Raw genomic sequence first — 8,641 nt, forward strand, 5'->3', positions numbered from 1 at the left:
CAGGCCAAACTCTGCCCCCCCCTTGATTTATGCCAAATGTTAGAGCAGCATTGCAAACGTGTTTTCCTCCAGCTCTGCAGCTGCTGCTTGAGCCATTCAAGACGCCAGAAAGTTATCTAGGTGAGATTTCTGCCACTTATAATTATCAAAATCATAGTGATTTCATCTTCTAAAAGCCCAAGAGATGTTTCTGGAGGTTGCATCAGAAGCACCAACAGCATGACATTATAAATTGTACCGTGAGTGAAAAAGAAAAAGTTCTTGCAGATAGTATTTCCTGTGTTGGAGACAGAGTGAGTCAAGATTTGGAGCAGGTGAAGGGCTTGGGGGGGGGGAGGGAAGCCAGAGCTGAGCCCCACCCACCCCAGGAAAGCCACTGCAGATTTGGTCTTGCGAGAGTCTTGTGATTCTCCTGCTTGGCTGGGTCAGGAGGTAAGAGGAGCCACACACAACAGGTGTGAAGGAGGCAGAGCCAGGATGAGATCCCTGCTGCTCCTGCTGCTAATTTGCTCCCAAGGAGTCTGTGTGAGGCAGAAGGCAAAATGCCCCTTGAATCTGATCAGAGATCAAACGGATGCTCGCAATTACTACCAGCCTGGAGACTTCCTCATTGGTGGAATCGTATCTCCAAAAGATTTTTTAGAATATGATCCCTATGTCTTTTCCCAGACACCCTTCACCAGGATTGTGGAGTAAGTAATTCTTTACAGAGGGATGTCAAAATCCTTAAGCATCCCTGGTCCCTATCTCTGAAGGAGAGAGCCCCTTTCTCAAGATTGAGGAGTCTGGGGTCCTCCAGAGATCACTGGACTACAGCTCCCCTCTTGCCTGACTGACCCTTGGCCTTGATGGTTGGAGATGATGGGAGCTGGAGTCCAATAAAAGATTTCCCCCAAAGCCTCTCCCAGTTCCTTGCATCTTCCCTAGTAAAATACTCTCCCTCTCATGCTACTGGGTTGCTTTTGGAGCTTGGTGACACAAGAATGCAAGAGAATCTGGTCAGGGATCAAAGGGATCCCCTGAATTTTCCCACCTGCAGGAAGGAGGTGAGGCTGGCATGAAACTCAGGCAGTATTCAAGGTGCCAAGATTTGATTTATTACTATTCTATTGGTACAATTTATAAACTGCCTAGTCAGAATTGCTTTTAAGGGATGCAGTTTTGAGAATGAAATGTTAAGATCCTGGGTGACGTTTGTTGGCTGAAGAGAGGGAAAGATATGCTTTCTACAAAATGAAGAAATAAAACAATAAAAGCCAGGAGACTCCCATGCTATGGAGTCAGAGCTCTTAAACATGAGCAATTCTTCTTCTTCTTCTTCTTCTTCTCCTCCTCCTCCTCCTCCTCCTCCTCCGTAAAGATGTTTTGAGGTCCTGGACTCAAATTGCTCCTAACTAACCCACTGGTCACCCTGGACAAACCCCCCCCACTTGACCCCCATTTTTCCTTCTGAATAAGAGCTGGGGAATGTGTACAGCCCCCCTTTGAAGGACCCAAACCCCTGAGGCAAAAGCACAAGCAAAACATTTGCAGCAACTTCCCAGTATTTCACAAATTTGGGGGGAAGGAGATTCATTTTCTTACTCTGTTTTATTCTCTGGAGTACCTCTACGCTCCTGGTTTGGAGAACAAATCTTCAAAACTGTATTGTATAATGGACAGAAAAGGGTTGGATACAAATGCAATAAGATAATTTAACAGAGACTAATCTTTGTGGATAATATTTTGTTATCATTCACCTGTGAATAGGGTTTGAGTCTTTTAAATTGGTCCATTCATTGCAGCGACACATTTGCATTCTACGGGCACACCCTGTCCTTCCTGTTCACCATCCAGGAGATCAACCGGGATCTCAGGCTCTTACCCAACATCACCCTTGGCTACAACCTCTATGAGAACTATTTTGATGCCAGGATGACTTCAGATGCCATGCTAGAGCTGCTTGCAGGCAGCGGAAGAAACATTCCCAATTATCGCTGCGGAGAAGAGAATCCCCTTCTGGCTGTTCTTGGAAGGAGTGATTCTGACATCTCAAAGGAGATTTCCACCATGTCAGGCATCTACAAAATCCCACAGGTATGAATGGGACAGAGGGCATGGAGGGACACAGGAGGAACCTCTACTTTCTCCTGGGGGGAGTTAAGGGGGAAACCCTGAGCTATGTGCTGGCCATCCGGCCAAGGCTTCTCCCACCTGCCTTGCCCCACTTCCAGCCCTGAGCTGCTGCCATGGACATGATCTGCATGTGTCTTTTAGTGAAATGAATTGAGAGAAAGATCATGAGTCATGCGGTGGGGAGACTGGGTGCATGAATTCAAGAGTGCTCGGTTCATTTCTGGTTGCTGGTTTGTTGAGGGTATTAATATTGTTCCATAGATTATACATACTGTGGTATTTTGTTAATCTTATAAAGTTACTTTTGTTGAAATTGTACTGTTTAGCTTATGAGTAGTTTTCTTAATAGTTTTTTTATAGAGCGTAAATGCTTAACTGATGGTTTGTAAATTATTCTATATGAATTATGTTGTATTTGTGATGTTCTATCACATTTTTGCTGTTCATGAGCAGCTTTGTGATTTTTGTGAATGAAAAGCAACACAGAAATATAATAAATGAAGTGAAATCCAACACTCTTTTTTGAATGTACTGAGCCTTTTCCTACTTGGCCCCCACCTGACAGGGAGGGAGCTGACAGGCAAAGTACTGGCAAGGGGAACCAGGCAGGCAGAGAGCGTCTTTATCCCTTCACTTCTTAGTATCAAGCAAAACAGACAGAGAACCACAAAGTATGTTCCCTCCAGGCTGGAGCTGTTGCCCAGTGTGCCCCCTCCTCCTTGCCCCAGCTTGCATATCAGACCCCTCCTGCTCCTACGGTGGCGGCCAAGGGACCCCTTCTGCCTCTGGGTCGTTTTCTGCTCTGTGATGTGGGTGAAACGCCCGGTTTTAGAGAAAGGAGGAAGGAGGACCTAGTCTCAACTGACTCTGATCTTGTCTCCATTGCATCTGACTCCTGTCTCTCTTCAGGGCTGGTGAATCTGCTACCTTGCCCTTGCTCCTCACCTTCCAACATTCCCCAGCTCTTTTCGTCTTCTGGGCTGGGTCCTTTCCCCACCACCACAAACCTGGCTCCATGCTGTCTTCCTCTGCCCCCTCCCTGGAAGACTCTTGAGGGTCTCCACCTCTTCTTCTCATCTGAACAGTTCCTGACACCACCAGCTGTTTCGGAATAAAGCTCCCATTGATCCCAGCAGCACAACTTTGGTTAGATATTAATCATTTCAGATTACTAAATATCTGTTCCCTTCCTGAAAGCAAAACAATTACTCTTTTCTTTCCTCACCAGCTCAGTTATGGCTTCACAGCCCAGGTTCTTGAAGATAAAACACAGTTCCCTTTCCTCTACCAGATGCTCCCCAAAGACGAAAGTCAGTACCAAGGGATCGTGGAGTTGCTCCACCATTTCGGATGGACGTGGGTTGGCCTCTTGGCTGCAGACAATGACAGTGGAGAAAGGTTTGTGAGCATTATGACACCTCTGATGATCAGAAGAGGGATCTGCGTTGCCTTGTCAAAAATATTGGCAGAAGAGGATTTAATTCCACTGATGAACCCAAGTGAAGCTTATTTAAGATGGAGACAAGTTGGGGTATTTGTTTGCTATGTAACTGATACAGTGGAAATATTATTAATAATAGAAATATGTACGGATTATGAGAAAGAAATAGGGGGGAAAGTCTGGATCACAACAGCTTTCCTGGGCATCAGCACTGGCTTGATATTGCCTCCTACACTCTTCCAGCACATTCATGGTTCTCTCTCTTTTGCAATTGAGACCAGAATAAGGAGCACCAAACGTGGTTATGATGAATCCCTGTCCAGTCTTCTTATCCATTTTTTGGATGAAGCATTTAACTGTTCATATGCAAAGCATGTTTTATCCCCGAAAGGCTGGATAAGATGCAGAGAGGAGGAGGAACGGGAGTCTTTGCCCCAAGAGCATATTGACAGAGTCCTGTCTGCTGACAGCTATGGCACTTACATCAATGTTCAAGCTGCAGCCCAGGCCTTAAATGCTGCGTTTTCATCTAGACCACGGCAGATGCTGATGGTGGGAGAAGGAGCCCAATGGGAACAGGGAAGGCTTCAGCCATGGCAGGTGATTTTATTATCTTTTGCATTAATCTTATTTTGGAGAGCCACTTGCTCCAAGTGAGAAACAATGAAATGCTGCTGTTTTCCCTGTCATTCCAGCTCCACCCTTTCTTAAAAGAAATCCAGTGTTTGAATACTTCCAGGGGCACAATATGTTTGGATGAGAATTGGGAGCTGCCTCCTGACTTTGATATCATGAATTGGGTGATGTTTCCCAATGAGTCTCATGCTTTGGTGAAGATTGGCAGTACAAGTAGAGAGGCATCTACTGGCATCAAGTTCACCATCAACCCAGAAGCCATTGAGTGGCCTGAGAAGTTTCACAAGGTAGGGGATGTTACCCAGGAAGAAGGCTAGGAGATCCTGCTCATCCTCTTCCTGGAGCCTCTTTTGCCAAATGACCTTATAAGGGGGACCAATGGTGTCCTTTCCACCCAGTTTCAGCTGCCAGCGCTGCTCCTTCTTGCCACAGCAGCTGAGAGGGGAGAGGAATCTGGAGGCTCAAGAATGCGCTAGCGCCCAGGCATCCTGAGAAAAGGCAGACTATGTTTCCCAGCCATGTCCCTCTCAGTCCACCTGGGGAGGAAAGAAAGCAGCACCCAGCCCTCTTCTCTTCTCTTCTCTTCTCTTCTCTTCTCTTCTCTTCTCTTCTCTTCTCTTCTCTTCTCTTCTCTTCTCTTCTCTCTCTCTCTTTCTCTCTCCTTCCCACACCTTCCACACACCCCTGCATCAAAGGAGGCTGGTTTTTTGTAACTCCCCAAACCTACACCCAGACATGTGCACCCTGAGATTTGACATGTGGGAGAATCCTAAGTTTGGCAAAACCAATTGGTACAATAAAACCTCAGATATTTAATACTTCTCTGTACCAAGCTGCCTTCTAAATGTCAGCTAGTTATTTATTTCCTTGACATCTTATGGGAGGTTGTTCCACATGGAAGTCGCCACCACTGAGAAGGCCCTCTGCCTGGTTCCTTGTAACCTCACTTCTCCCAGGGAGGGAACCGTCAGAAGGCCCTCGGAGCTGGACCTCAGGGTCGGGGCTGGAGAATGCTGCTTCTATGCAGAAAGTGGACGAGGTCAGGGGGACAAGAGATCCTGTTGGGTGATTACCAAACTATGTGGGTGAAATCCAGACACACAAATACCCCTAACACTTTCTCCGCAATGCATCTTCTCTCCCCCCCCCCTTATAATTTTATTGATTTTCCATGCACCTTCTTATCTTCATGGTTAGGCCGTGCCTCGTTCCAGGTGTAGCAAAATATGTCAACCTGGATTTGCAAAGGTGGTTCCAGAAGGAAAGCCTGTTTGCTGCTATGGTTGTGATCCTTGTGCGGAAGGAACCATGTCCAACCAAGAAGGTGGGTGAGAAGGATTACAAGAGAGGGAACATTCTGATCTCACTACCAGAAGCATTGCATGGAAGCAACAGAAATCTATTTGCCTTAACAAGGTCAAGGTCAAGTGACGTGTCTTCAGGATTATGCAGAAAACATAGAACGCAGTTGATGTGGAGAAGTCTTTGCCTCTCAGTAGATCCTAGATCACCATTTGTCAGGGCCTGGGCAGAGGAGGAATGGTGGAGACTGCCTCCCCCTTCTGACCAGAGAAGACGAAGACAGTTCAGAATTACAACAGGGGTTTGAGGGACCTCAGAGGCAGATGAGGGGGAAAGCTGGGGAATAAGGGGAGAGGTGGAGGGAGGGGAAGCACCAGGAGGGTGACGGCTGATGGACACAATGTTTTTAGAAAGCCTTCCTGAACCCAGCAAGCCTTGAAAGCCGGAGAGCAAAGAGCTCAAAGGCAGAGGGCAAACATCAGCACCTGTAGAGTAGGAGAGATGGGGGGGTGGAGATTCACTTGGGATGACGCCATTATCTAAGAGGCTGGGTTCTATAGCCTCTCTCTGTATATGCTGAATTAAAAAATGGGTGGTACGAACATCCCTTGTCTTTGTACATTTCTGAGCAGAAGGAGTTGCTGGCAGCCGCCTGACACGATGTTGCTGCAGTGAGCATAATGAGAAAACCCTTGTGCACCACCTCGTTCGAGGAAATGTAAGATATAAGGGTGCCCTTTGCAAAAAAGGAACAAAGAATTGCTTGCCACTCTTTACACATTCTTATTTCCGGAGCACAGGTGGTCATGGATGTAAGGGATGCTGCAGCCACTCTTTTCCTCTTCCTCAGATGCAGAACGTTGCACCAAATGCCCAGAAGATCAGCATCCAAACAAGGACAGAGATCAATGTGTCTCCAGCATTATCACCTTCCTGGCTTATGAAGACCATCTGGGGATCACCTTAGCTTCCATTGTCCTCTTCTTATCTTCTACAGCAGGCATTGTGTTAGAAATCTTCATTAAATACAAAGAAACTCCCATAGTCAAAGCCAACAACCGGGACCTCTCCTACACCCTGCTCGCCTCCCTTCTGCTTTCCTGTTTGTCCTCCTTCCTCTTCATTGGGCAACCAAGAATAGCGACCTGCCTTCTCCGACAAACGGCCTTCAGCATCATCTTCTCCGTTGCTGTTTCTTCTCTCTTGGCCAAGACCATCACGGTGGTGCTGGCCTTCCTGGCCACAAGGCCAGGGAACAGGGTGAGGAGATGGCTAGGGAAGAGTCTGGCCACCTCCATTGTCATCTCCTGTTCTGGTGTGCAAGTTCTCATCTGCACCATCTGGCTGGGCTCTTCTCCCCCATTTCCAGAGTCTGACATGCACTCCCAGGTGGAAGAGATCATCCTGCAATGCAACGAAGGGTCTGTGGTCATGTTTTATGTTGCCCTTGGCTACCTAGGCTTCTTGGCTGCCATCTGCTTCGCTCTGGCTTTCCTAGCCAGGAAGCTGCCCGGCTCCTTCAACGAAGCCAAGCTGATCACCTTCAGCATGCTGGTCTTCTGCAGTGTTTGGGTGTCTTTTGTGCCCACCTACCTGAGCACCAAGGGCAAGTACATGGTGGCCGTGCAGATCTTCTCTATGTTGGCCTCCAGTGCTGGGCTCCTGGGCTGCATCTTCCTCCCCAAGTGCTACGTTATTCTGCTGAGGCCTGATCTGAATACAAAGGAGCACCTGGGAACAAGAACTTAAGATGGCATTGGGTTCTTACAGTATTCCATGTTGATTCTACCCAGCACTGCAGAAAGGAAACACACACAGTTGTTTTTAGATTAATGCTCCATCGATATAAATCTCTCTTTATTTTGCATAAGTCATGAATGATGAAAATGAACCTATAATAACTGCCACGACTACAAGCTCTTGGACTGAAAATCTTTTTCACAGGCTGATTCCAACAAGATACCTTAAACGTCATGTTGTTGTTTCTGCTCCTGATCCTCATCTGGGTCATCCTGGCTGGTTCTGGAGGACAGCATGGATTTGGATCAGGTGTTTTCAGAAGGGCGTAGTTCAGAGGCTGCAGAGGGTAGAAGCTGGGGAAGATTGGAAGAGGAAGAAGAAGAAGCACCGGCGAGAGACAGCTGACACACTCAGTGTCTTTGGAAAGCATTCCTGACCCCCACCCCACCCCTTCTCCCAAGACAAGACAGGCATTCTGGATAGTAGAACAGAGAGCTCAGCTGCAGAAGGCTCAGATTGGCCAACACAGAATAGGGGACGCAAAGTTGGGGGGACTTTACTTTGAGCAAGGCCATTTCTAGAGAGAGACCACATTCCTTTGTCTCTCGTGATTATTGAATAAACTAATGGGTAAGAACTCCCCTTTTTTTAGCTGCTTCTTTGCTGCCAATGAATCTGATTCCCCAAAGCCTGACTCATTTTCATCTTCTGTCTGAAATGATGGGAGGAACCAGCTGGGGAACCATCAAGGGCAGAAGGCTGAGAGCCTGGGGAGAGGCGGTGGGACAACGATGGGAGGTCAGAGCGAGAAGACTGAGGAAAAGAGGGGTCAGAAGCTGAGAACGTAAGAGGGCTTAGTGAGTGGGGAGAGTCTGTGGAGAGGGCAGTCCAGAATCAGAGGCCGAAGCTGAAGCAGGAGGGAGGGAAGAGGGAGGCCAAGAGGCAGAGGCGAGTCAGGCTCCCCCTCCTGCAGCCACAAACTCCCCTCCCTCCTGGTCTCTCAGAACCAGAAGAGGCAGGAAAAGGGTGGAGAAGAGAAGAACTTCACACAAGCGCAGTCTCTGCTTGCTTGGGAAAAACCCTGGAGAGGAGCGGACATATGCAACTCCAGAACATGAGCTGCCCTGACCCTTTGCCAAGTCTGTGAAGATCTCCATTGCCTCAAGGACTTCTTCCTGAGAGATGGATTGGATATAAATGATTGGAGTGTCAGTATCTTCAGCCCACAGGCCAGGTACCTGGCCTCCCCCGAGGCAATTGAGCGAGATACTGGATGACCTCTCCGCTGCGTCTCCCGGCAGGCTAGGTCATAAACCGGCGATTTCCCTCATTAGATGTGAGGAAAACACACCCTCTGCTTCTCTCTGCTTCTCTCTCCCTCCCTGCATTCTCCCAGGGAGGAGAAAT

General features: G+C 47.8%; 1 protein-coding gene across 1 annotated transcript; it reads left to right on the top strand.

Moving 5' to 3' along the window:
* The first annotated feature begins 332 nt into the window (after window positions 1–332).
* Window positions 333–8,435, top strand: LOC308459679 (vomeronasal type-2 receptor 26-like). The gene is made up of 6 exons (XM_080975233.1): window positions 333–692; window positions 1,785–2,076; window positions 3,344–4,156; window positions 4,252–4,479; window positions 5,390–5,516; window positions 6,345–8,435. Exons 1-6 carry the CDS (start codon window positions 478–480, stop codon window positions 7,241–7,243), a joined length of 2,574 nt encoding a protein of 857 aa, XP_080831359.1. The 5' UTR covers window positions 333–477; the 3' UTR covers window positions 7,244–8,435.
* The last annotated feature ends 206 nt before the right edge of the window (window positions 8,436–8,641 follow it).

This window comes from Podarcis pityusensis (assembly GCF_964106645.2).
Source record: "Podarcis pityusensis genome assembly, chromosome: 12".
Taxonomy (NCBI): domain Eukaryota; kingdom Metazoa; phylum Chordata; class Lepidosauria; order Squamata; family Lacertidae; genus Podarcis; species Podarcis pityusensis.

Excerpts from the sequence above, each read along its gene's own strand:
- LOC308459679 (XM_080975233.1), top strand. The coding sequence starts at position 478 with ATGAGATCCCTGCTGCTCCTGCTGCTAATTTGCTCCCAAGGAGTCTGT. Across the intron at positions 693-1,784 it reads CCCTTCACCAGGATTGTGGA|CGACACATTTGCATTCTACG; the intron begins GTAAGTAATTCT and ends CATTCATTGCAG. Across the intron at positions 5,517-6,344 it reads AACCATGTCCAACCAAGAAG|ATGCAGAACGTTGCACCAAA; the intron begins GTGGGTGAGAAG and ends CCTCTTCCTCAG.